The sequence below is a fragment of the Sapajus apella genome, unplaced genomic scaffold (assembly GCF_009761245.1).
Source record: "Sapajus apella isolate SASKATOON/1434 unplaced genomic scaffold, GSC_monkey_1.0 scaffold18, whole genome shotgun sequence".
Classification (NCBI taxonomy): Eukaryota; Metazoa; Chordata; class Mammalia; order Primates; family Cebidae; genus Sapajus; species Sapajus apella.
Window position 1 is genome coordinate 31,919,607 of NW_022436958.1, and position 27,981 is coordinate 31,947,587.

A 27,981-nucleotide genomic window follows, 5' to 3' on the forward strand; every position below is an offset into this window, starting at 1 on the left:
CAGAATCTTTTAATAGTGAAATATTTTACAGAGAAAAATGTAGCAAGCGCAGAGACTGATATAACAGAAACCCACCCGTATATATGGGATCCTATTTTAAAGGAAGTAAATACTACAGAATCAGCTAAAGCTCCCGTATACCCCAGGGGTGTCCAGTCTTTTGACTTCCCTGGGCCACGTTGAAAGAAGAATTGTCTTGGGCCACACAAGAAATACACTAACACTAAGGATAGCCAATGAGCTAAAAAAAAAAAAAAAAAAAAAAATCTCAGAAAAATCTAATAATGTTTTAAGAGTGTTTACAAATTTGTGTTGGGCCACATTCAAAGCCATCCTGGGCTACATGCGGCCTGCGGGCTGTGGTTTGGACAAGCTTGTTGTACACCTTCTCTGTTCTTTGCTCTTGAAAAGTAACATCTATCCTGAATTTGTTGTTTACATTTTCTTGTTTTGTTTTTATTACATATGTATGCATGTATATGAGAAACATATAGTATTCCTTTACAAATAATCAGAATTTCCATAAGGGCTTAATATATTATGTGAATCAGTGATTTAATGAAGACCATTCTGCTCAAATTAAGTTCACATTTGGCTGGAGAATGAAAAGTGAATAGGTGGGTGAGTTTGACTTGCCTCCAACCTTAAAGACTTTGCATTAATAATTCTATTCCGTCTCAAACAGAAATAGCTGAGCCTTGAGCAAATGAAGAAAACTATTTGGAGTTAGAGTTAATTACTGATGGAGGTAGAAACAGTTTTAGGAAGTGTTTGTCTTAAAGCAAGAACTCAGGTCTGCATATCCTGTTCATGGGATGAGTAACGTCTTTTCCCCTAGCTATCATATTTCTTTGGACTCCTAATGAAAGCTTGAAAGCTACTCTAGGAACTTAGATTTTATGTCAGAGTTTCCAAAAAGGAATCTTTCGTGTCACCTTTATTCTATTGTTTAAGACATATGGGGTGTTTTTCAAAGTAGAGTCAATTTGCTTTCTCCCTAGTTAATGAACATATCCATAGAACTCAAGTAACAAAGTCAGTGTCTCAGTAACAGCTTGAAAAGGAGACTACTTAAAAATCATGTGACAACTTTTTAACAGTGTTTACAGATGAAACCAATTGGATAACCAAGGCTTCAAGTCTATTCCTTGCTTCAGAATATGGTATCAGTTGAACTAATAGAAACAGAGTAGAATAGTGATTACCAGGGGTAGGGGTGGCAGAAAGGGGGAGATGCTGGTTGAAAGATATAAACTTTCAGTTATAAGATGAATACATTCCAGGGATCTAATACATGGGATGGTAAGTTGACCCAGGTTTAAAACTAACTAGATTATGGGAATCATTTCAAAAAATATCTGTGTTTGAATTATGTTGTACACCTTCACGTCATAAAATTTTCTCTTTCAAGTATACCTCAGTAAAACAGGAAACAAAAATGCTGTGTGACAGTCTTTGGAGAGAGACACTTTGGCTAAAAGCCTGTGGGACGAGAAGGAACCTTGTATCTGAATTATTAAGATGCTTGAGTATATCATGGCTTTGTTAGACTTATTAAATGCAAAATAATTGAAGGACCTTGTTTTGTTCCACAAATCAAAAATTCGCCAATCTGCCAAAAGAGACAAAGGCTGAAGCCAGTGAATTTTACGAACTTTAGATGTCAGTTTAATCTGTAAAATTTGATGTTTATACATTAAAGAACACTATACTACCTCGTCAGAAAATAGGCAATATATCAGATATCTGAGCTTTTTCTGACATTTGTGGCATGGTTATCCATTTCTAGTCTTAACTTTAAGGTCACAGGACCCCAAAATGTGGATGGAGACCTGGTGTGAAAAATGAGGAGACCTGTTTTCTTTCACAAAGTTACTTGCTAAATGTAGAGAAGTTTACAATTCCATGGGTCCTCCATCTGTAGAATAAGGTCATAGATGGGCTCTTAGGGAACCTATCTGGTTGTTAAAAACAATGTCAGCTTCAAGAAAACTTAAAAATACAGGATTAGATGCCTCCAATTTATGTGGACAGAAATATACTGATGTTTCTATAAAACACCTGTGAGACCGAATCCTTGCGTTCAGTGAACTGTTTCTCTGCTAGTATACATCCATGACACCAACTCTGAATAGGATTTTAGCTAAGTCATTTCACATTGAGTGTGTGATTTATATTACTAAGATAAATGAAGACTAGACAGACAAAGTCTTATTTGCCTTCCTACCTTAGCATAGAAAAGGAACTGAAACAGAGATTATAGCTGTCAAAGTAATTCCATTCATTTGAGCAGCAGAGCAATGGCATTTATAGTAAAAATAAGATTTTAATTTATGTGCTAAAAATTTCAATATTTAATAGTAAAGATCATGATCTCTGGAGTCAAATTGCTTGGATTGAGTTGCAGATTCACCATGTATTTTGGCAAGTAACTTAAACTTGTCATCGTATAGTAAGATGGAAATGATAGTGGCACAGTGTATCTATCCCATATGGTTCTTACAAAATGTAGGTGAGTTAATACATATAAGACTCTTGTGATGGTGTAGGCATAAAGTAAGTACCCATGAAATGCCAGCTGTTAGTGTTTTATAAAAATAAAGAACCCCCAAAAGAACCTACTATTAGTAAAAAGGACTTTACAAAGATGACTATTTGTATCAAACTTGAATCCACAATTACTTCATGTCAAAACTTTGTGGACATGAATGTGTCGCATATAATACAGAAACCTCATTGGGAGGTTTTTTCCTTTAAAATAAATTCCATTGTATTTGACTGAAAAACTGATAAAGTGAGTGTAATATATATGTCTTGTAGCTTTGTTCATATCTCATGAAAGTCATCAGCTGTGAGTTTTGAGTGGAAAAATAAGCACTTAATCTACTTTGTTCTCGGAGGTAAAATGATTTATGTATTTTAAAATAAAGCTGGATTAAAGTATATATTTGTTCCTAAATATATTCTGCTCATTTATCCAACCATATAATTTCACTTTATTTGTAATAATTTGTAAGATACAGCACAATGATTTATATAGTTTTAAATTTTATGAAAGAAAAATTTTAATGTCATAGGTATAAGCCCTACTTCACCTCTCTTTATGGATTTGATTAGTTAATCTTTTTGTTTAGATGATGGAAAAGCTGAAATGAGAAATGTCTCAATTAATAAAATCAATTTCAGAATCAAAAGAGCCATATACTCATTTTTTGGTGCTCTAGCAGTGTATCTTAGTTTTACGTACAATAACAGTATTTTTCATTACCTAGACCATTCCAGAGTTGACTATTTTTTATTCCAAATTTCTATCAGATTGATTGATCACTTTAAAATGTGGATTGGCAATATATGTCATCTCTCTCCCCTTTTTTGTTCATACTTGCACAGTTCCTGGAAGTAGTTGATAAATTATTTGACCTATTGTGGTTTAAATATACTTAAAAGTCAACAAATGAAAGGAGCACTCATACCCTTAATCAATATTTAGATGTCAATTTAGGAACTATTCTTTGCAAGGTGCTGTTTGTGGTCAGAAATGCAAAGATAAGGAGGTGGATCCAAGATGGCCAAATAGGAAGAAACAGCTCTGGAGTGCAGTTCCCAGTGAGAACAATGCAGAGGGTGGGTGGACACTGCATTTCCAAACAAGTTAATCTCCTGCCCACAGACCAGGAGATTCCCAGGCAAAAGCACCACGAGCTTCCAGCACAGCTGTTTCAGCTGGCACAGCAGATCTCTACACAAAAACACACAGATCTGGGCAGCCATTTCAACTGGCGCCTGGAATACCTGGGAGACAGAGCTGCCCATTCAACTGAAAAAAAGGGGGCTGAAACAGGGAGCCAGGTGATCTGGCTTGGTGGATCCCACCCCCACAAAGACCAGCAATCTGAAATGCTCTGGATTGAGAGTTTTGCAGCAAGCATAGCTGGACCCAGGACAGTCCAGCTCTGTCGGGGGAAGGGTGTCCACCATTACTGAGGCAGTCCGCCATTACCAAGGCAGTTCTAACTATACCTCTATAAATAAAACTGCAAGGAAGTTCACACAGCAGCTGGGCAGAGCCCACGACAGCTCAGCAACGCCTATGCTGGCAGACTGTGACTAGGCTATCTCTTTGCTGAGCAGGGCAGCTCTGAAAAAAGGCAGCAGCACATCAGGAACTTATAAATAAAGCCCCACCTTCCCAGGACAGAGCACCTGGGAAAAAAGGCAGTTATGAATTCTGCTGCAGCAGACTTAAATGTACCTGCCTAGCAGCTCTGAATGGAAAAATGGAGCTCACAGCTCAGCACTTGAGCTCCTGTACGGGACAGACTGTATCCTCAAGCAGCTCCCTGACCCCTGTAGATCCAGAGTCACCTCCTAAAGGAGAGCTCAGGCTGACATCCAGAAAGTATCCTTCTGGGACGAAGATAACAGAAGAAGAAACTGGCAGCAACCCTTACTGTTCTGCAGTTGCCACAGGTGATCCCTAGGCAAACAGGGTCTTGAGTGACCCTCCAGCAGTCCTACCCAGCAGAGGGGCCTAACTGTTAGATGGAAAACTAAAAAGCAGAAAGAAATAACTTTATTACCAACAAAAAGTACATCCACTCAGAGACTCCATCCGAAAGTCAAGAACTACAAAGACCACAGGTAGATAAATCCACAAAGATGGGGAAAAAACAGCACAAAAAGGATGAAAACACCCAAAACCAGAATGCCTCTCCTCCAAGGGATTATAAATCATTACCAGCAAAGGAACAAAGCTGGGTGGAGAATGAGTCTGATGAATTGACAGAAACAGGCTTCAGACGGTGGGTTATAACAAACTTCTCTGAGCTAAAAGGATGTTCTAACCCAACACAAAGAAACTAAGAAACTTGAAAAAAGGTTTGGCAAAATGCTAATGAGAATAAACAGTTTAGAGAAGAATATAAATGACTTAATGGAGATGAAAAACACAACACAAGAACTTCGTGAAGCATACAGAAGTTTGAATAGCCGAATCGACTAAGCAGAAGAAAGGATATCAGAGATTGAAGATCAGCTCAATGAAATAAAACAAGGAGGCAATATTAAAGAAAAGAGAGTGAAAAGAAATGAACAAAGCCTCCAAGAAATGGCAGGATCAAATTCACACATAACAGTATTAACCTTAAATATAAATAGGCTAAATGCTGCAATCAAAAGACACAGACTGGCACATTGGATAAAAAGTCAGAAACCATCAGCATGCTGTATCCAGGAAATTCATCTCATTTGCAAGGACACAAAGGCTCAAAATAAAGGGATGGAAGAAGATTTACCAAGCAAATGGAGAGCAAAAAAAAAGTGGGAGTTGCAATCCTAGTCTCTGATAAAGTGGACTTTAAACCAACAAAGATCAAAAGAGACAAAGAAGGGCATTATATAATGGTAAAAGGATCAATGCAACAAGAAGAGTTAACGATCCTAAATATATACTCAACCAATACAGGAGCACCCAGATACATAAAGCAAGTTCTTAATGACCTACAAAGAGACTTAGACTCCCACACAGCAATAGTGGGAGATTTTAACCCTCCACTGTCAATATTAGATCAACGAGACAGAAAATTAACAAAGATATCCAGGACTTGAACTCAGATCTGGACCAAGCAAACCTAGTAGACATATACAGAACTCTCCACCCCAAATCCACAGAATAGACATTCTTCTCAACACCACATCACACCTACTCTAAAATTGACCACATAATTGGATGTAAATCACTCCTTAGCAAATAAATAAGAACAGAAATCATAACAAACAATCTCTCAGACCACAGTGCAATCAAATTAGAATTTAGGATTAAGAAACTAACTCAGAACTGCAAAATCTGGAAGCATTCCCTTTGAAATCTGGCACTAGACAAGGATGCCCTCTCTCACCACTCGTATTAAATATAATATTGGAAGTTCTAGCCAGAGCAATCAGGCAAGAAAAAGAAATAAAGGGTATTGAATTAGGAAAGGAGGAAGTCAAATCGTCTCTATTTGCAGACAAAATGATTATATATTTAGAAGACCCCATTGTCTCAGCCCAAAATCTCCTGAAATTGATAAGCAACTTCAGCAAAGTCTCAGGATACAAAATCAATGTGCAGAAATCACAAGCATTCCTATACACCAATAACAGACTTAAAGAGAGCCAAATCAAGAACAAACTGCCATTCACAATTGCTACAAAGAGAATAAAATACCTAGGAATACAATTAACAAAGGATATAAAGGAACTCTTCAAGGAGAACTACAAACCACTGCTCAGGGAACTAAGAGAGGACACAAACAGATGGGAAAACATTCCATGCTCATGGTTAGGAAGAATCAGTATTGTGAAAATGGCCATACTGCACAAAGTAATTTATAGATTCAATGCTTTCCCCATTAAACTACATATGACCCTCCCTACAGAACAGGAAAAAAACACCTTAAACTTCATATGGACCCAAAAAAGAATCCACATAGCCAAAACAATTCTAAGGAAAAAAATAAAAAAGCTGGAGGCATCATGCTACTTGACTTCAAACTATACCACAGGCTACAGTAATCAAAACAGCATTGTACTGGTACCAAAACAGAGATATAGACCAATGGAACAGCATAGAAGCCTCAGAGGCAACACCACACATCTACAACCATCTGATCTTTGACAAACCTGACAAAAACAAGCAATGGGGAAAGGATTCCCAATTTAATAAATGCTGTTGGGAAAACTGGGAAGCCATGTGCAGAAAGCAGTAACTGGACCCCTTTCTGACACCTTACATTAAAATTAACTTCAGATGGATTGAAGACTTAAATATATGGCTGAACATGATAAAAACCCTAGAAGAAAACCTAGGCAAAACCATTCAGGACGTAGGCCTAGGCAAGGACTTCATGCCTAAAACACCAAAAGCATTGGCAACAAAAGCCAAAATGGACAAATGAGATCTAATTAAACTCCAGAGCTTCTGTACAGCAAAAGAAACAATTGTTAGAGTGAACTGGCAACCAACAGAATGGGAGAAAATTTTTGCAATCTGCCCATCTGACAAAGGGTTAATATCCAGAATCTACAAAGAACTAAAACAGATTTACAAGAAGAAAACAAACCCATTCAAAAGTGGGCAAAGGACGTGAACAGACACTTTTCAAAAGAAGACATTTATGAGGCCAAGAAACATGAAAAAATGCTCATCATCACTGGTCATTAGAGAAATTCAAATTAAAACCACATTGAGATACCATCTCATGCCAGTTAGAATGGCAATCATTAAAAAATCTGGAGACAACAGATGCTGGAGAGGATATGGAGAAATAGGAACACTTTTACACTGTTGGTTGGAGTGTAAATTAGTTCAACCATTGTGGAAGACAGTGGGGCGATTCCTCAAGGACCTAGAAATAGAAATTCCATTTGACCCAGCAATCCCATTACTGGCTATATATCCAAAGGATTATAAGTCATTGTATTATAAAGACACATATACACGTATGTTCATTGTGGCACTGTTTACAATAGCAAAGACCTGGAACCAACCCAAATGCCCATCGATGATAGACTGGACAGGGAAAATGTGGCACATATACACCATAGAATACTATGCAGCCATAAAAAACGATGAGTCTGTGTCCTTTGTAGGGACATGGATGAATCTAGAAACCATCATTCTCAGCAAACTGTCACAAGAACAGAAAAACAAACACTGCATGTTCTCATTCATAGGTGGGTGTTGAACAGTGAGAACTCATGGACACAGGGAGGGGAGCATCACACACTGGGGTCTGTTGGTGGGGAATAAGGGAGGGGCAGAGGGGGGAAGGGCAGTTGGGGAGGGATAACGGGGAGAAATGCCAGATATAGGTGATGGGAAGATGGAGGCAGCAAACCACATTGCCATGTACGAAAAAAAAAATGCCAAGATAAATAAAACTGAGTCTTACTTTACTTGGAAGTTACAAGCAATTCAAAGGCTTGTGGGTATCAAAGAGAAGGAAAAGAGGTAAAGAACAAGTCAGAATTACAGTGTTTTCCATGTTGCAGCATCCAGAAAGGGTGGCTTTATGGAGCAGCTGGAATTTGACATAAATCCTGAAGGAGCCATAGTGTCTCAGCAGGTAGAGAGATGAGTGAGTAGGACAGAGAAATTATTATTATAGAGTTATTACCCAGATGGTAATAACTGTTAATAAGCTTAATAATATTTTAGCTACCCCGGTATTGAAAATGAGTGTCTTTTCAGCCCTCTCCTATCCCCAGGTTTGCAAGCAGTCAGTTGCTGTTCATCAGGGTAGAGCCTATTCTCAATTATGCAGCATCCACTAATATCCAGCAGGTTAGAAATACCATTTTAGTTGAATACATTGTCTTCAATTTTTAGGTATAAAATCAGGAAGAAGCTGAAAGCTTAATGGTTAAGAGTTTGGATGCTGGAACCAAACAGTCTAATTTCTAATCCCGACTTTCTCTCTTATTAGCTGTGTGGCCTTCAGCAAGTAATTAAACCCACTCTGTGCTCATTTCCTCATCAGGAAAAAATAAAAATAAAGATGTTGATAATAGTGCCTACCTTGTTATGCGGAATAGTTTCATTAAATGACTTCCTATTCGTAAAGTGCTTAGAAGAACTCAGGGGATAGAGGAAGCACTACATAAAAGTTGTAAATAAAATGGCCCTCATATACCTGCCCTGGTCTCCCTAAAACAGGTGCTGAGTTGAGTGGGGGCTGCTCTGGATGATTCCCCTGCTTCTGCAGCTTCTGTAGTTTATAATCCCTTGCTTTTTGGGTGACACCTGGCAATAAGACATGAGACCTAAATGCTCTGATTTTCTGCTTCACATGCACATTTTAGTAGTCTTGATTTTAACAAAGAGCCCAGTTCAACCTTGTTGCATAAGGACAATAAACCAGATTCAGTGGGTGGTAGTTTTTACTAGCTTCCTATTCTAACTTTCAGGTTTGAAAGATATAAAAGGCTTCCATATCCAAGCAAATGTAGTGGAACACATTGACGTCTCTAGGCAAAGCAGTGTGCCCCAATTCTGTAGAATTTGAGAGAGGGCTTTAGAGTCACTGCTAGGTTTGTGTCCCGGTTTTTCCACTTACCAAGTGTGTGGCTTTGGACAGGCTAATCCCTAGGCTTCTTTTTCTAATACTGGTCTTACAAAGTTGTTTCCTTATTTGGTGTCTGTCAGAATTGGTGGTCCTTCTGAGCATCCTCCACAGATAGTTAAGGATTTGGCTCCCGGTTCTACTGACTAACCTGCTATTCCTTCCCTTCAGCTGTCAGCCCTAAAACAGGGTGGTTGTCCTCACTTGAGTTTTGTGTCTTTGGGAGTTTATGCTTTACTGAACAAAATCCCTCTTTGCTCTTTTAGTGGTACATTCATAAAGGCACAGAGGTAAATTGATGTGTTTAATTTACCTTGTTTAACCAAGAGTAATCTTTTAAGTTTTTAAAGAAACAGTCTTAGTATATTTCTTTTATCAAAAGAAGTCTTTTGAAATTTTCCTGTAAGAATGAATTTAATGCTTCCTTTCCTTGCTTTCGTTAATCTGAGAATTCATCCCTTGATTATTGTTGCTAAATATTTTGTATTAAATTATCCCTTAATAACAAGAGCATTTAAATTGGCAGTGAAATTTAGGGCAATGATTTATGTTGCTAACGATAGTCTTATGCTAGAATTACACTTCTGAAATCTTATTTTTTGTTTGTATATTGGTGGGCTAGAGTTGGCTTAAGTAATTTTTTCATAAAGGTTAATGAATAATATATTATCAGAGCGTCTGAATATATGAGAATACGGTTCATATATTCCTCTGCAAATGAGAGGCAGTTTGCCTGGCAATAGCTATCTTTGATTGAGTCTTCCCTTTCTTTTGACATTTAATAATACAGCAGAGAACTCTAAGACCAACTGGGTATTTGTTCCTTTGATGGTGATTTGTTTTCATTTGATTTATGTGTGTTGACTTGTTTTTGTGCTTCAACACTGAAGTACTTTTTTTTTTTTAACTTTAAACCTAGGATTCGACATTTCAGTCAGAATATTGCTTTGATTTGATATTGTTTGGAATACAATTTAGTTGTCTTTTTTTTTTTTCAGTTGACATTTTTTTAGTCTTTTTGTCTTTGATTATTCTATTTCAGTTTTTGCATTTCCTGAGAAACAACTATAATTAGATATGTTTTCTGCTCTTCCAGATCTAGGATCTTTTTTCATCGTTGGTACTTTTCTCTGGCCTTACAGGGGTGTTTACCCTCTATGTAAATGACTTAATTTTATACAGTATGTGTCTATGTTCCCCCTCCAGTGGGTAATAATGCTGCACTTCATTTTGCAGACTCTGTGCAATGCTACTTTATTTCACCTATAATCTCTTTATCTTACCCAGCAGTCTTTTATTGACTTTGTTTTGTTTCTAGGGGTCATATCTTCTTGTATTATATGGACAATGCCTAAAACTTTCCTAAGAATTACTTATGATTCCTCTGTGAAGTCATTTTCAGAAAACTGTTCTTCCTTTGAATCTTTGACATGCCCTTTTCTTTTCACATTTATTACTACTTAGTAGACCCATGCTGACATTGCGCTGTTATTTTCATTCCAGAATTAAGAGTTACTCATCTAGACCTGCTCACAGAGGGGATATGTAGATTGCACTCAGCCCCGCTCTCTGTTCTCCTGTTTGTTAGTAAAAGTCCACTTTTAGATCACTGACCTTGTAGCAGGTTGATGTCTATAGACTCGGACCCATTTTCAGTGGACCCATTTTCAGTGAAAGAGTTTCATATAAAGCAGCTATCTCCAATGCCTTGTTCTTTGTTAATTTATATATGGATTATGTAAGAACTCCAGCCTCTAAAATGCAATACCTTCATAGGTCATGTTGTCCCTAAATTTGCCTTTCTGTCGCTGAAACTGCCAGGTTGCACAATGCATCTCCTTCTTCCTGGCTGGCATTTGAAAGTAGCCATCACTAACTTATGGGGTGAGGGATTCTCTTGCTGCCTCCAAAAACGTAATCATTTGTGACAAAGGACTAAGTTTCTTAATGATACAGATTTTTGCATTTCTATACAAGATGGCAGAAAGTGGAGACAGGGTGATATGCAGATGAAGATTTCCCTATCCCTTTCAAGGGTTGTGACTTTTCACTGCAAATCAGGTTTTTTACATCTAATTTTATTCTTTTTCTGTTATAAGAATTCGTGCCTGATTCTAGCAGTAGGTTGAAGGTCATATCTTTCTTTTCATGGTGACATGAACTTTATTATTTATCTGTTTTACAGGTATCTTAGTAAAAGTTTGGCAGGGAATATCAGGGACTGGTAGCTAGCATTTAAAACTATAACATATGAAACTCCACAACTTAAAGAAGTACTTTTTCAAGTCGCAAGATGCTTGAAAATTTTGCTTTCTTCAGATATTTTGTGGAAATAAACTCTGCCTTGTAAATATTCATCACAAGTTGCTATTCAAATGATGCAGGCATCAGTGTTCCTGTAATAGAATCTATGTGTTATGAAAACTGGGTCATTTTTGTGATGAAATAAAATGTAGATACATAAGTGATGGTAGGAATTCCAATGACTTCTTAAAACTTTTATTATACATAAAAACTGCCTGATCACTGCCTACTAACAAGAGTCTTAGACCTGAAACAGCTGTTATAAATAATTTAATCTCAGAGTTGGAAATTCAGTTGCCTCCAGGGGCCAGACAAATAAGGCAAATGCATGAAGTAGGCTAGTTCCATACAAGAAGGATTGGGAGGGACTAGAAAAAAGTAGAGATAATACTTGTGCTACCAAATCCTTCAGGCGTCATTAGAGCACAAACCCACTCTCCCATTATAGAGATGGAACTGAGGTCAAAGGATATTAACAGATTTGCCTAAACTTAGCTGAGTCTGTCTTGACCAGAACTGGGTACATAATTTGCAGAATCCAGTGCAAAATAAAATGCTGAGTTTCTTGTCCAACAACTATTAAGAATTTCAAGATGGCAACAGCAAAGCATTAAATCAAGTATGAAGTCTTATGTGACTGCCTAAGTTACACGCCCATGAATACATCCCTGGTTTTAATTTCTGATCTAGAATTTGTATAACCAACAGAAACTTGTCATCACTCTCACCCATAACCACTGAGAGGCTGGTAATAGAGATGGAGTTAAAATTAAGTTTTTTACTTTGATACTACAATAAGTTAATTGTCTTTACTTACAAGGATATTTTTTTATGACATCAGGAATGCCATTTAGTGGCATTCAGCCAAGGCACAGCTATTCATAGAAAGTACAAGAAATAAAATTGAGTATTTAGTACTAGAGTAAGAGTTTTTTGTAATAAGTGTGTATGCACATGCACACACACACACACACACATCTTATATTTTAAAAGACTTAAAACATTTCCATCATTTAAAATCAAAAGGAAACTTAAAAATTTTTCTTCATTAAAAGTGAAAGTCACAGCTAGACCATAAGTTTGGCATGGTTTAAGATTGTCATTTATAGTTGTCATTTGATTTTTTTAGAGTCTATATGTCTTCCTTTAGCAACATTTTTTAAAACAAATATGAACTTCAGTTAACTCAAGTTGTTAGTTTTCTATTATTTGTCTGATTCAGATATTACACCTTCATATTATTGAGCCATGTCCCTTCATGAGTGATAAACAAGAAGTTCACATGTTAGAGAATGAGAAAATGAGTGATTGGGCAAATATTGCAATTAACAATAAAAATCAAGTTATGAATATAATACTCAAAATATTTAAGCCATGTTTACCAGTGTATGGGTTCAGCTAGCACTGAAATTACTCGTTAAGTTTAATCCCTAGTTGTGGGAGGGGGCAAATTTAGTTTAAGGAACTCTCTTCCCTCCCTTACGTATTTGAGTATATGCTGTGAATATAGAGACTGAATGTCACAGAATTTTTTTTAATCCTCTACAGGTGGAGATTTTCATTTTACCTTTATGTATTTACCTATGGAGTCAGATTCCTGAAAAAGGTAGGATCTCTCAAAATATTTTATGTAATTGTTATGTAAGTCTATATCCCATCTTTTTTTTTTTTTTTAAGTAGGTGACTAACAATATTTTAGATAATCATAACAGGCTTCATAAGAATTATTTGTGCATTTTCATTTGACTTACAAAAATATTTTGGATGTTGCTAAGTCCCACATTTACTCCAGTGGATAATTTATTACTTTTTTGGTACAGGAAGCTTATAAAATCTGCCTGATGCTTTGAAAAAAGTTAGTGTTTCCACATCACACAATTTGAGAACATGAATTTTTGCAGTGTGTATTATCACTATACTCTTCACCAGTAGAAATAACTATATATATATTTCTTATAGTTTCTTTCATGGACTTTTTTTCTCCTGCTATTGCGTTTACTATAATCCCGCATGAACGGAGGCACCTGAATCTATGAAAGTAATTCTTTGTGGCTGCTATAGTCTTTTTCCAAGTCATTTCAGGTTTTACTGGAACTACTATCAGATTAGTCTCCTTAAATCTAATGAAGACCTATCTTCTCATAGTCATACACATATTAACAATAGTGATTTGGCATAACATGAGGAATAATTATTATTTGTTTGAGATAGAGTCTTGCTCTGTTGCCCAGGCTGGAGTACAATGGTGCGATCTCGGCTCACTGCAACCTCTGCCTCCCGGGTTCAAGTGATTCCCCTGCCTTAGCCACCCAAGTAGCTAGGACTACTGGCACATACCACCACACACAGCTAGTTTTTTTGTATTTTAGTAAAGAGGAGGTTTCACCATGTTGGGCAGGATGGTCTTGATCTCCTGACCTTGTGATCCACCCACCTCAGCCTCCCAAAGTGCTGGGATTACAGGCATGAGCCACTGCACCTGGCCAGGGAATTATTTTTTTAAATTCTCTGTAGTATTAGCCTCCAAAGTAATATCAGTGTTACCTTTATTTATTACAGATTTTTTTTCCTAAAATTAATAATGCACCAAATATTATGCTTTATTAATCTTAAATATTGACATGGAAATTTTAAATACATTTAAAATTTTTAAATCTGGTTTACCAGATATTGTCTGCCTGTGGTGAATTCTATTATAAATAGTGGTTGTTTCCCATTATCATATTTTTCTAGAGGATTTTTTTTACTTATAGTCTTTTCCTTTGGTAACTGCACTTATTTTCACTTAATAAGACCGTATGGCCAGAGGCCATTCGAATCAATTTAAAAAGATGAGTTTTACTCTGTGGGGTTTCTGTGTATGAAGAAATTCTCAACTGGAGTAAATAAACATAGTTTAAACTGCTTATTTTGGAATTCTACAGTTCCAGTTTTCAAATTTACTTACCTAGAAAAAACCAGAATGGCCGTAGAGCTTTTGTGCTTGTAACTTGACTACCTTGGAAGAGGAGATAGCTTTGGATGGAATTTTAGCTGATGTGTCAGAGGTGTGCTTCATAGGAAGGTCAAGTTCTTAACTAAGGTCAAGGTTTGGATTCATGCCTGGTTCTGTTGGTGAGGGGCTTTGATGGTGAGAAAGGAAAGATAATATGAGCACTTTTTTGCCCTTTTCCTCTTGGCCTGCTGGATACAGTCTCTTTAGCTCTCATACAGCAGTGTGGTTATCTGTCATCAGAACAAGAAACACTTTGACACTTTACTCTGGTTCACTCTGTCCCTAAACAAACTGAATGGAATGAGAATAATTTGTATCAACCAGTCCTCAGTGGGTCCGCATAAAGCAGGAAGAGGAACTGTCAGTAGAATGTTTCCATGGAAATTATTTTTTCTTAAACCAGACCAGTTCTGTGCCAATTTCCTTTCAACTGCTTCTGGTTATAACAATTTAAAAAAAAAGGAAAGAAGAACTAGACATTGTTCTTCTTGTTGAATTAATTTGTGTGGGGGTTTCTTTCTTTAATTCCCTCCAAGTAGCCCGCAATTTTCGATGAGCTGTGTATAAGTCTTAATCATAATGTGAAGTAGAAATGTGTACATAGAATTCATCTGACTGAAATAGCTTTGGAGGACTTCATAAGCTATCTTGTCCAACCCTCTCATTTCACAGCTGAGGAGGCAGAAATCCAGAATAGGGTAGGTGGCATTCGAAAGGTCACACAGTTTATTCAAGGCTGAACCTGACATGAAACACATGCTCCTCTTTCTTATAGAGCTCTCTCTGGTTGGCCAGCCTGCCCTAACTGCCCTAACCTCAGCATGATTTCCAAGTGACTTTCTTCTCTGGTTAGCAGACTTGACCTAGCCAAATCATTATTGTTTATTTATAGAACTTTAAATGCTTCTTTTAATGTATATTTTTAAAATATTTGTATTAACTTTCTTGGACTGGACAACCTACTTGCCCATCTAAACTGAGAGAAAAATATTAGGGATGCAGCATCAGAAATAATCAAAATAAGGTAATTCAAATTTGTATAATACCTTAAATGTTAGAAAATAAGAAACATATAGTTCTATCAATACAGCATAAATTTGTCTTTGTGTTCAGATTCTTCCAGAAGTACAGTAGGAAAATTCTCATAATAACAGTGTAGTGGATCCATTTTAAGATATGAGAGGCTGCTGCTGCCTTTACTTCTAGAATAAAAAATGTAGATGATTACATGTGCTGTTAGAAAAGTGCACTGACCAGTTTTCTTCTGGCTGTAGGTCAAATGAGCCTGTTGTGTCACATTTTCTAGGGTGGTTTAATAAGTATCCATCCTACCCTAAAAAAATAGGGAAGTAGACACTAGAAAACATTGACCTTACAGACATGTTAGTAAACTATTCAGTAAAGCTACTGCTGTGTTCGCAGGAAATATATAAAACACTGAAAGTAAGCCTGACTTAATAGTTTGTTCCTGTAATTGCTTTAAACAAGAGGGTCTGCTCATAATTATAACTGGCAGAGTCAAATACTTTTGTTAAAGAAGACCTACAAATACTTAAGGTGCTCTGAAGTTTTAGCAGACAGTGTATACGTACAAATTAACACATTTTCCTAGATTCGATTTTTCCTAATAATCTACATGTTAGGCTAACTTACTTCCAGCTGTCTGACCATGTGGTTTTTTTTTTTTTTTTTTTTTGCTTTTTTTTTTTTGAGACAGAGTCTCTCTCTGTCACCCAGGCTGGAGTGCAGTGGCACGATCTTGGCTCACTGTAACCTCCCCCTCCTGGGTTCAAGCACTTCTTGTGCCTCAGCCTCCCAAGTAGCGAGGATTACAGCCGTGTGCCACCATGCTCAGCTAATTTTTGTATTTTAGACAGGTTTTACCACATTGGCCAGGCTGGTCTCGAACTCCTGATCTCAGGTAGTCTGCCCGCCTTGGCCTTTCAAAATGCTGAGATTATAAGATATGAGCCACCACGCCCATCCCATATGGTACATTTTGCATCCTAATTTATTTTGCTCACTTGCATTTCTGTAAAAGAAACGTTACTGAAGATATACCTATGTCTAATTTCAATATCAGTCAGGGGTTCACAGGAGATAGAAACCACAGTAGTTAATTTTAGGAGTGACTGTAATATAAAGAATCATTAACCAGAGGGAACCACGAAGCCTGTGTTTCTCAGAGTAAATTGATCTGCTGTTTACTGCCAGTCTGCAATGAGATAAGAAGCTTGCACCTGAATGTAAAGCAGCTACTGATTTTTGAGAAAGTCTACCGATGAAGAAAAATTAGCTGAACGCAATGTGCTTAGTCATCTAGTTAATTTACCTCTGGTGTTAGATCATTATGTTGTTGTGGACCTTTAACAGACCTTTCAAGGATTGCTCCTCACCCATTAGCGCTGCACTGAGGCATAGTGGAGGTAGTAATAGCAGGAAGTTACTGCCACTGAGGACCACGGGATTACAGAACCTGCAGGCTCAAAGGAAGAGCCACGGAGCCAGAGAAGACTTCTGACAAAGGGGACACTGACCAGCTGCTGCCACTGGAATGAACTGCTGCTGCTGGAGTGAAGATGCCTGCTGGGTGGATGTGGGGGCAAGGGATGAAAGTGATGACAAGAACTAGAAGCAAAACAGAAGGGAGCATGTACCATCTTCCTCTTGCAGCCTTCCAGCCTTCCTCAAGTGCTTCTAAGAAGCTGAACTTGGTGAGGCACCAGCTCCTTAAAGCCAATAGAAGTGTCACTTGCATAGTCTCTGCTATGAGACCAACAATAGTATCTCAGTAACTAGCCCAATTGTCTCATATTGCTGCATTCTGAAATACACTCTGATAAATTTTATTATAACTTATTTTATTACATTTTTAAAACATGAAGGTTGCCCCTTGTTTCACTGACTTGATGACTACTGCTGGGTGAAAATTTATGGTTAAAGTACCCCCTCAGACTGAGTCCTTTGCCCACTCCCTTAGACTTTCTGAATCCAACCTGAACAAAGGTGCAGCCTTTCATTGTTCATACGGTGTTCTCAAAGTTCAACACACAAAGTCACGAAGTGTTCCCTTTTGAGAATGTTCTGTTTTGCTTATTGCTTAGTTTGGAATCTTTCTGAAATGGAAACAAAATTGTAAATTTTTTTGCCTATTTTAAGACTGAAAATAGAATTTGTCTAGCAATTAGAATATGAGTCCATGTAAGATTTTGTTCTTTGTGTCATTTAAAAAAATCTTAAAATTGCTTGGACTATGTTGCTGTTTAAGGAGGCTTTAAATTTGGTTTTTATGAGAATGACCCCCATAAAATACTTCTATAAGAAGTGCACATGATATATAATACGAACATTGGGAAGGGACCCTAAAGATCGCCTATCCCAAATTTCCTATTTCAGAAAACAAGAAACAATTTCAGAAAGATGAATTGACTCGTCCCAAGCAAAATGGGAGCCTATTTTACTGTCTTTAGACTGTCTAGGTTAAAAACAATAACAACAACAATTTAGTTAAGTTTTAAAAAGCTAGCAGTTTAAGTAACTTTTTATTGGTAAATTCACCTTACTCATGAAAACTAAAAGTCACATCAGTATAGGATGATAAGTCTGAAGTCAAGATTGAGATTTCATTCTTGACCCTGCTCATTATGCTTAATGGAAGCCTTGCTCTCTGAAACCCATCTGTAAGATGGGAAAATGATGCTTGCCCAGACTCAGTGTGTGTAGAAGTGCTTTGGAAGCCGTAACTTTGGAAACACAAGGCATTGCAGTAATTATTACTGATGAAGAGGTGGTTTCTGCTGGGAATGATTTGTGTAAGTCCATTGTCGTCCCTTCATGTGAAAAATACTGTTCTGTTGCTGCCTCCTGCCCGGACCCATTGTCCTGTGCTTCAGTGCTTGCAAATAGGTAAACAATCTGAAACAAAAATGATCTTGAAAAACCAAAGGAAACTCTTCAGTGCTGCTGCTTATTGCATTTTCTTTTCCTTCCTCTACCTGCATATTTTCTGATTCTCCAGATCCCTTTCATTTACCCTACCTCACTTTCCTTCTGTGTTGACTGTGGCTGGCATTCTCTCTGAGGAGGACATTCTGAGGCCAGTGAGAGACTGAGGATAATGTGACTCTGAGGCCCTGCAAAGGAAGTCAGAATGCCTGGGTTTGTGATTTGATTCTGCCATTAATCAGTTTTATGACCTTTAAGCAAACCTCTTAATTTCTTTTGGATTTAATTGCCTCATCTCTAAAATCAGTAATGTAGACTAACCTAATGGCTTTCAGTTCATATCCCATAATTCCGTAAAGAATTTAAAACTGCTGATAAGTATGGTGAGCTGGTCCTACCTCCTTGGAAGGTGGCAGGATAATGCAGAATAATCTTATATATGTTCCTATATATTGACCTGGCAATCCAACTCTTATGAACTTATCCTTAAGAAAAAATTGCCGGATGCAGTGGCTCGTGCTTGTAATCCCAGCACTTTGGGAGCCTAAGGCAGGCAGATCATGAGATCAAGAGTTTGAGATCAGCCTATCCAATATGGTGAAACCCTGTCTTTAGCAAAAATACAAAAATTAGCTGGGCATGGTGGCACGTGCCTGTAGCTACTCGGGAGGCTGAGGCAGGAGAATTGCTTGAACCCGGGAGGCAGAGGTTGCAGTGAGCCAAGATTGCATCACTGTACTCCACCCTGGGATGACAGAGTGAGACTCTGTCTAAAAAAAAAAGAAAAGAAAAAATTACACAGAAAAAGAAAATATGGATGTGTGAAGTTACTTATTACAACTTGTGAATGTGGAGGTCATAGATATCCACCAAATGTATATGAATATGTGCACATATATAAGATAGCAAATCCAAAGCAGAACATAATGTCTCATATTAGAATAATATTTTAATTAAATTATCAAAGTGACAAAATGGCATGCGATCTTTTTAAGAAAAACTATAATGATTATTCTGAAAATGTTTAGTAGAATGTTACATGAAAGTAAGTAACAATCTTACGTGTATGTTTTACTGTGGCCATTATATATGTTGATAAATCACAGCAGTGGATAAAAATGAAGACCCCTTTTGGAGGTAGAAATTTGGAGTTTTTTTCAAAATATCTTTAATACTTTATTTTCTATTCAATAAAATTCAAATGTAGGAATTGGAATGGAAAAGACTGTGCATAGGATTAGGTATACCTGGGTCATCAGAGAACATGAGCTTGTGAATTTTAAAGAGGAGGAAATCGAAATTAAAGGTTGAATTCCATTTAAATGGCGAAGAAATAGAAAAGTTTGGTCCAAAAAAACAAAATTCAGCAGTTTATGTTTGCCTGGTTCTCACTGTCCTGCTTTATTTATCTGCTACTTCCAGCTGAACTCAGAGTAGCAAAGCTGAGAATCTGTGGTTGCGGCATTCTTGATAGTTTTGGATCTCATCAGAAACCGTCTCCTAATTTTCAGAGTAGGTATAGAAATTCCTTTTTACACCTTTGATATCATTCCACAGAATAATTTTTTCTCTCCTTCTATGTTATATATTTTCTACAGTGTAACTAGCAGACCATCTATATACTATTCATGTTAAGAAACTGGTTGGACAAAGAGAAGTGTTTGAGGTAATGAATATCCCAGTTACCCTGATTTGCCCATTACACGTTATATACAGGTGTAAAAAAAATTACCCCTAAAATATGTACAACTATTATATATATATCAAAATAAATAAGCAAAAATTCACTTCAGGGATTTTTTTTAAAAAAGCTATTTTGGACAGTTTCATATTTTGACATTACAGGAAATATACTTTGAAATTGTCCATTGCCTAGGATAAATTAAAAACTTTTTCATACGATAAAGGCATTTCATTTCATCAGCACTGCAAATGGTATGCAAACTTTGATTTTGGTTTTATAAAATTTTCTCTAAAGAACATTGAGAAGCCTTTCCTCATATTGTCTCTGCATTGTGTTCACGCCATGTCTTGAGAGAATGGTATCTCAGACTGACAGCTGTCTTCAGGCTGTGAGGTAGACAGACTTTAGGACTTCATAAAGTTGAAATATAGATTTTTTGGAAGATTTTTGGGGGTGCTCCAAGAGCAAATGGTGGCTGCTGCCTTCTGAGTACTTGCTTTTCTGTAATTATACAAGAGTTTCTGGAGTTGGTGTTTTATAAAACCATAAATCTTATCTTTTCAGCTCACTAGATAGCATAACAACTTTGTAGAAACTCTAGAAATAAAAAAAAAAAAGTCGTGTTGGAGTCTACTAAAATAACACTCGCTTAAATATGATTTTCATTATTAGACAGTCCCCTAAAGGCATAGACTTCTACTCAAAAGTTTAGTGTTGAATTTGACTATGAAAAGCATTGGTCTAATTTATATGCTGTGACAAAACTAGCTCTATAGGCTTCCTTTGGCCGGAGGCAGTGCCTGAGAAGGGAATTGCATTAGTATTCATCTCCTACTTCTACCATGGGAAATAGAAAACTAGTAACTTGCAGAAGATTCAGGTAATTTGATATGAAGTATCGACCCATGTATCAAAATCTGTACCTGCACATTCACTCTGCATTAGCTGAATCATCATCAGAGACCTCTCTGACACAGAAAGAAAAAATCATTTACTGAATTCAGCAAGGAAAGCATTACTCAAGTATGTTCTTATAAAATCTGAGAGCCAATGGCTTTCACATACAATGATCACCATAATAGAACATTTTCCTCATCAACAACAATAATGAAACAAACCAGATGTTCTTTGCTTAAGAACGGCTTTCTGGGGGAAGTAATGAGATGTTCTACTTCTGCTTGTGAAACCGATGTTCTTTCTCAGCAGGGAAGGGCCTCATCTTGTCTGGGTGTGTTTGGAACGGGGGCAGCGTACTTAGGACAAGTACTTGATGTGGAGCAGAGCAGCAGGAATTCCGATTGGACCAGCTCATGCTCTGATTATAGCTCCATGTGTGTGATTTCAGCGGAACTCTAGTTCAGGGAGTATCTGGTACTGGGTCTGCTGTCAGGTGGGACAAATGGCTTGGTGTTTGTGCTTTGTTTTGTTTATGTTTGCCTCCCTTCTCATTTATTAATGCATATGAGAATGGGCCTACCTGGCAGGGGCCCTTGCTGTCATTGCTTAGGATTTATTAATCAAAAATCTGGTGATACTAGTCAACTTGGAGTGACTATTCCAAAGCACAGAGAAGATGACCATTTTGTGCTCAAGTAATGTAGGCTTCCAGAATGAAGCAAACAGTGAGAAGGATAAAATAACTTTTTTCCTTGATAGAAATTAATCTATATTGATAGACGTAGTTTCACCTGAGTGGGGGGGGGGGGTCCACAACAGAGCCTGCTGGAGTGAGTGCTGGAAATGTTCTCGATATGGACAGTGGGATAAGTGTCTATATATGTAGACATGCATCAAATTACTGTGGCCTTAGGACCATATATCTTACCTTAACAACTTAATAGCTTCTTTGAAGCCTATAGCTGCCATATAAAGCAGTCCCTGCATGATGCTGAGTGCAAATGTGGGCATAAAGCATTTGAGTAGAAAAAGCTGGGATTTAAAGGGTGTTTCATTTATGGCTACTTCCAAAGAGCTTCTGTTCATACTGATGGGATCTCTGTTCATTTGTTCATTCTTTCTTTAAGTATCTGTTGAACAGCCATCCTATGACAGCAGTGATTGTGGGCACCATGGATGAAACAGTCTGAGACTCTTAACCTTGTGGTGCCAAGGCTATTATTACTCTTCTTTTCCCTACTTCAATAAATAATAAATTGAGCCTACTTCAGTTTAGCTGACATTTATTAAGCATCTATGCAAAAGATGTGTCAGATGTAGGAAGGCATGGCTCCTGCCTTTAGGGATTTTGTAATCTAGCAGAAATGTTAAGCTTTATCTAAAAATACTTACGTAATATGAGGCTTTGTGATAAGTGGAATGTTGTATAAGGAGATGGGACTTTTTAGCCAAAGAAGGGTTAGTTTTCCTGTTTATCCTCATTGTAAAAGATACAATGTATGTGTGGAAAGGGCAGCCTCCCTTTCCATTTTCCTGAGCTTAATCTATAGTCTCTCATCTTATTTACTCATTCTCTACCACCAACCCATGTCTTCTCTGTATTCTCTTCTATCTTCCACCATACACCCAGAATGGTGACTGAGTGGAGTTGGGAACTAAAAAAAATGGCAGAGAGTCATTTCAGATCTTTCCTCCATCCCTCAGCCCCATCCACGTATGGATTGCTGTAACATTACATCCTTAATCCTGACCAGCAAAGCTTAACTACCAGATGCTGGTGTCACTATTCCTTCATTACCATTTAACGCCTTTACAGGCGACATGATTGCTCAGACTCCTTGTCCTTCCCCAGCCACCCCATTTCCCCCTTCTCTGCACCACTTGCCTCACTTTCAAATACCATATGGGTATTACTGTACTGGAAATGTCATTTACTTTTAAACTGGTTGTGATCAGTTGAAGTGATTTGTTCTTGAGACTTCTACCCTGGCTTCCCATAGAAATTGCACTGAACAAAATCCCCATCTTTTCCTTGGGACATCAGTAACTTTGACAAAGGCAAGTGAAGTGCAAAACTGTCCCCCAGTCTTTAGACTTTCTACTCCTCCACACATTCCTGTCCCAGGCAGGCTGGATACATGGCTTCCATGGGGCTTGCTTATGCAGCATCGCGTACATAGAATGACCATCCTCATCTTTACCCAAAACCTACCAGCCCAGGTTCTTTGTGGATCCGCTCACCATTGAACACTTACAACATAAAGCCTTTTAAATCTTTAGTGTATAGGTTGCAAGGTTGTATTGCATATATGTAAAGCACCTTGCTTCATCCCTGAACCATGAGAGGTGTTCAATAAATAGGCATTATCATTATTATCATACAGTATCATTCAGTACTTAAGTATGAAGTATCATGTCTGAGTGCTTTCATCTCAAATTTATTTCCATCCAGTTCTGTATGCTGCTCACAGCAGGGCCTCATACCCCACATGAATCTCCTATAGCGCTTGATATCCAGCCAAGAATACAGTAGATGGTGTACAGAAACTTGAGTAATGAAATAAAAAATATGCCTCTTTGCCATTTTGTAACAATTTGGTAAAAATTTTGTGGAGGAAAGAACTTAAACTAATGACAGAAATCAAGTATGGTATAGTAATTAGGTGAGAATTCTCATTATCTGTTGTTACCCTATTTCCCATTAGTAATGTATGTAGAATTGGCAGTAAAAATGATCTACCCTAGGCCAGGTGTGGTAGAACACATCTGTAATCCCAGAACTTTGGGAGGCTGAGGCAGGCATATCACTTGAGCCCAGGAGTTTGAGACCAACCTAGGCAACGTAATGAAACCCCATTTCTTCAAAAAAAAAATATATATATATATAAATTAACCAGGCATGGTGACTGAGGCGGGTGGGTCTATTGAGCCCAGGAGGTTGAGGCAGCAGTGAGCTATGATTGTGCCACTACACTCCAGCCTGGGAGACAGAAAGAGACCCTGTCTCAAAAAACTAAAAGGGCTTACCCTTAATGTTAGTTCTGAATAGTTGGTTGGTTGGGAATTGTCCGGTATTTTTGCCTGTGTTTAAAGGAGAGTATGTGTGTGTACACACACATATACATGTATGCATGTGTGATGTGGTGAGTGAAGCTGTGGTGGCTAATATCCGGGTTCCCACCACTAAGAAGTGACTGAAGGATGCTTCATAATGTCTCCATTACTACAATGTTAACAGAGTAATCAGGGAGCATCAAACCGACTCTTCGTTTCTCAAACCGGAAAATCAGGTATTCTTGCTTCTTCCTGGCACAGCACAAGGTGTCCTGGTAATATAGTGAATGTTGCAGAATGGAGCATAACCATTTTGGCATTTTACTTGCCCTCTCTTTCCAGACTACAGTAAAGGCCTATATTGCTCAGGAGCATTAATTGATAGTGTTCTAGGAATTGTGTCTATAATGACTTGCAAACTAGCGGACAGTAACCACAGCATAGTCAGGGTCTCCTTTGTGGATGCATGTTCCTCTTCACAGCAGACCCTTGATTAGGTTAAGCATAAATGATGTAGTATCATAACACAGTTTCTTAATAGGATGCATGGTGTTCAGTATTAGCAGAAAAGTTATATTTGGCACTAGCTATTCGATCCGAATGGGTGGAGGTAATAACTGTACCACAGTGTCCTGCCCACGTGTGTGTATGCACATGCGTCACTGCTATCTGAAGCATGAAGCAAGGAAAATAGCTCCTTTCACTTTGTCCCTAATCACAGCGCCTCCCATCCTCGCCTCAGTTTTTACTTAAGCTAGTACATGAATCTGTGAAGAAATTGATAAAGTGATACTTTGCTAATTTAATTTCATGTGAATTATTAAATAACTATAAAAACAAAATTACTAAATGCTATGGGATACAACTTGAGTTGGGCCCTATAGACATAATTTACAATTTTTTTTTGTTGGGTGGGGCTAGGCAGGAAAATGATTCCCCACTTACCTTTTCTTATTAGCCAGTTGTTTGACTTTAGAAAATGGACTCCTCTAATTGATTTCTATGTAGGACAAGAAGTGTTCATAGCATGAGGTTTTTGTCAAAGACTAGCAAGATTCTGATTACTGAATGCTACCAGCAAAAATGCTCCATTCTATACATCAATTTTTATAACTAGTGTCGCCTTTTGGATGGGAGTGTGGAAACTAAAAGTCGAGTTTAGGTCTTGATACTAGTTGATCATTATTGTCATCTCCCTCAGGAGGGAGAATTCCTTGCCTTGCCTTTTTCTGCTCCCAGTGGCTGCCTGTATTCTTTGGCTTGTGGCAGCTTCTTCCATCTTCAAAATTCATCACCCTAATTTCTGCTTCTGTCATCAGATTGCCTTCTCTTTTGTAGTCAAACCTCCCTCTGTCTCCCTTATATAAGCCAGGATGATTTATCCATCTTAAGGTCCTTAATCATGTCTGCAGTTTCTTTTGCCATATAAGGTAACATTCACAAGTTCCAGGATTTAAGATGTGGATATCTTTGGGTGCCATTATTCAGCCTACCATACCATGCCAGTCCCCTACTGGTCTCTCCTCTCTCAGAAGGCATTCACTAGTATATCCAGAGGGAAATGCCATTTTGTTAAGAACTGATGTAGCATAAAAATCTTTCTGCGGAAAGGTCACATATTCTTTATCCTTAAACAACTTACAGGCTGATAGAAGATGTGACTTGCTCCCAAGTATTTTTGACATCAGGCAGCACATGATAAGTGCTGTAGTGATGATGAAAATAGACCTCTAAGATTAGAGAAGGGGGAGGGAGGCTTTTAGATAGGGTGAGAAGTCTGAACTGAGCATGTGACAGTGAGGATGAAGGAAGTTTTAGCTCTGAAAGATGAAGCAAGGAGGTGAAGGGGAAGAATAGAAAGTGTAAGTCTGGAATGTGGGAAGGGTGGTGTTTGGGGATGGGGAAGAGAGGAGGCAGCAAATATGAGGATGATGAGAGGCAGGTGTGGCAGATGAACAAAGATCGGATCAAGCATTCAGCTTATGTTTAGTAGGGAAAGCATAAAGAAGTGATAGATGATTGAGCTGGAAAAAGGAAAGCTGGTCGCGGTGTGCAGAGTGAATTAAAGACTGGAGGCAAGGAGACCTGTGTTAGCCACTGCAGCAGCCGTGCTCCTTGTTGTCTCTGGCCTCGGTCCACACACAGGTGAAACAGCCTCTTGTGTATCATTTGCAGATTTTGTTAGGCATACCCAGGAAAAGTCAGCCGACAGGCAATTTCAGGCAGGTAAAGCATTTGCTGCTTGTTATGAAGACTTACCAGGCACTGAAGAGGTAAGACTGAACTTAGAAAGAAGAGATAAACAGAATGTTCTCAGGGTAATAAAAGTTGCTTCTAAAAGGGGAGATAAGACAGAGGGGAAGTTTTTAAACTATTTCTTCTGTTCTCCTCCACCCGCCCTTGCCCAAGAAGAATGTCTACTCATTAACTGGCAAAACTGTGGCTTTTCTTTTTTTGGGGGGTGATTTCCTTTCTCCACAGAGTGAGAAAGCACATTTTCACTTAGATTCTCTAACTTAGCAGGAGAGGGGCAAAAAAAGGTGCATCCATATTTCAATGAAGATAATGAATATAATTTTTTGAGTTTGTTTTTGGAGAGGCGGGAAAAAAAACCCTGTTCCTTAGTTTGCCTTTTTAAAAAAGTTATGTTTCGTGTAAAATACAAATAATTTTATTTTTAAAAATTTTAACTTTTAGGTTTGGGGGTACATGTGAAGTTTGTTACACAGGCAAACTCATATCACTGGGGTTTTTCTGTACAGATTATTTCATCACCCAGGTATTAGCCCAGTAGCCAATAGTTATTTTTCTGCTCTTCTCCCTTCTTTCCCACTCCTCCCTCAAGTAGACCCCAGTGTCTGTTGTTTCCTTCCTTGTGTTCATAAGTTCTCATCATTTAGCTCCCACTTATAAGTAAGAAAATGTGGTATTTGGTTTTCTGTTTCTGTGTTAGTTTGCTAAAGATAATGGTCTCCAGGTCCATCCATGTTCCCACAAAAGACATGATCTTGGTTTTTTTGTTTGTTTGTTTTTTCCTGGCTGCATTGTATTCCATGGTGTATACAAACCACATTTTCTTTATCCAGTCTATCATTGATGGGCATTTTGATTGATTCCATGTCTTTGCTATTGTGAGTAGTGCTGCAACGAACGTTCTTATGGGTAGAATGATTTATATTTCTCTGGGTATATGCCCAGTAATGGGATTGCTGGGTTAAATGATAGTTCTGCTTTAAGCTCTTTGAGGAATTGCCATATTGCTTTCCCCAATGGTTTAACTAATTTGCACTCCCACCAACACTATGTAAGTGTACTCTTTTCTCTGAAACTTTGCCAGCATCTGTAACTTGTTGAGTTTTTAATAATAGCTATTCTGACTGGTGTAAGATGATATCATGGTTTTTATTTGCATTTCTCTAACTTTTAATTACATATTGAGCTGTTTTTTCATATTCTTTTTGACCCCATATATGTCTGCTTATGAAAAGTGTCTGTTGATTTCCTTTGCCCACTTTTTAATGGGGTTGTTTTTCTCTTGTAAATTTGTTTAGTTCGTTATAGATCCTGCATAGTAGACCTTTGTCAGATGCATAGTTTGCAAATATTTTCTCTCATTCGGTGATTTTCTGTTTATTTTGCTGATAGTTTCTTTTGCTGTGCAGAAGCTCTTAATTAGATCCCACTTGTCAATTTTTGCTTTTGTTGTGACTGCTTTTGATATCTTCTTCATGAAATCTTTGCCTGTTCCTATGTCCAGGATGGTATCGCCTATGTTGTCTTCCAGAGTTTTTATAGTTTTGAGTTTTTACATTTAAGTCTTTAGTCAATCTTGAGTTGATTTTTCTATATGGTGTAAGTAAGGAGTGCAGCTTCAGTCTTCTCTGCGTATGGCTAGCCAGTTATCCCAGAATCATTTATTGAATAGGGAGTCATTCATTTCCCCATTGCTTTTTTTTTTTTTTTTTTTTTTGTCAAAGATCAGATGGTCATAGGTGTGT

General features: G+C 37.8%; 1 protein-coding gene across 2 annotated transcripts in view; it reads left to right on the forward strand.

Moving 5' to 3' along the window:
• Positions 1-27,981, forward strand: part of CERS6 (ceramide synthase 6) — a 324,290-nt gene that overhangs the window by 170,088 nt on the left and 126,221 nt on the right. For both annotated transcript variants that reach the window (XM_032286322.1, XM_032286323.1), the window contains exon 4: positions 12,957-13,014. In XM_032286322.1, the coding sequence (XP_032142213.1) occupies positions 12,957-13,014 (58 nt within the window). The remainder of the gene's footprint in view (positions 1-12,956; positions 13,015-27,981) is intronic.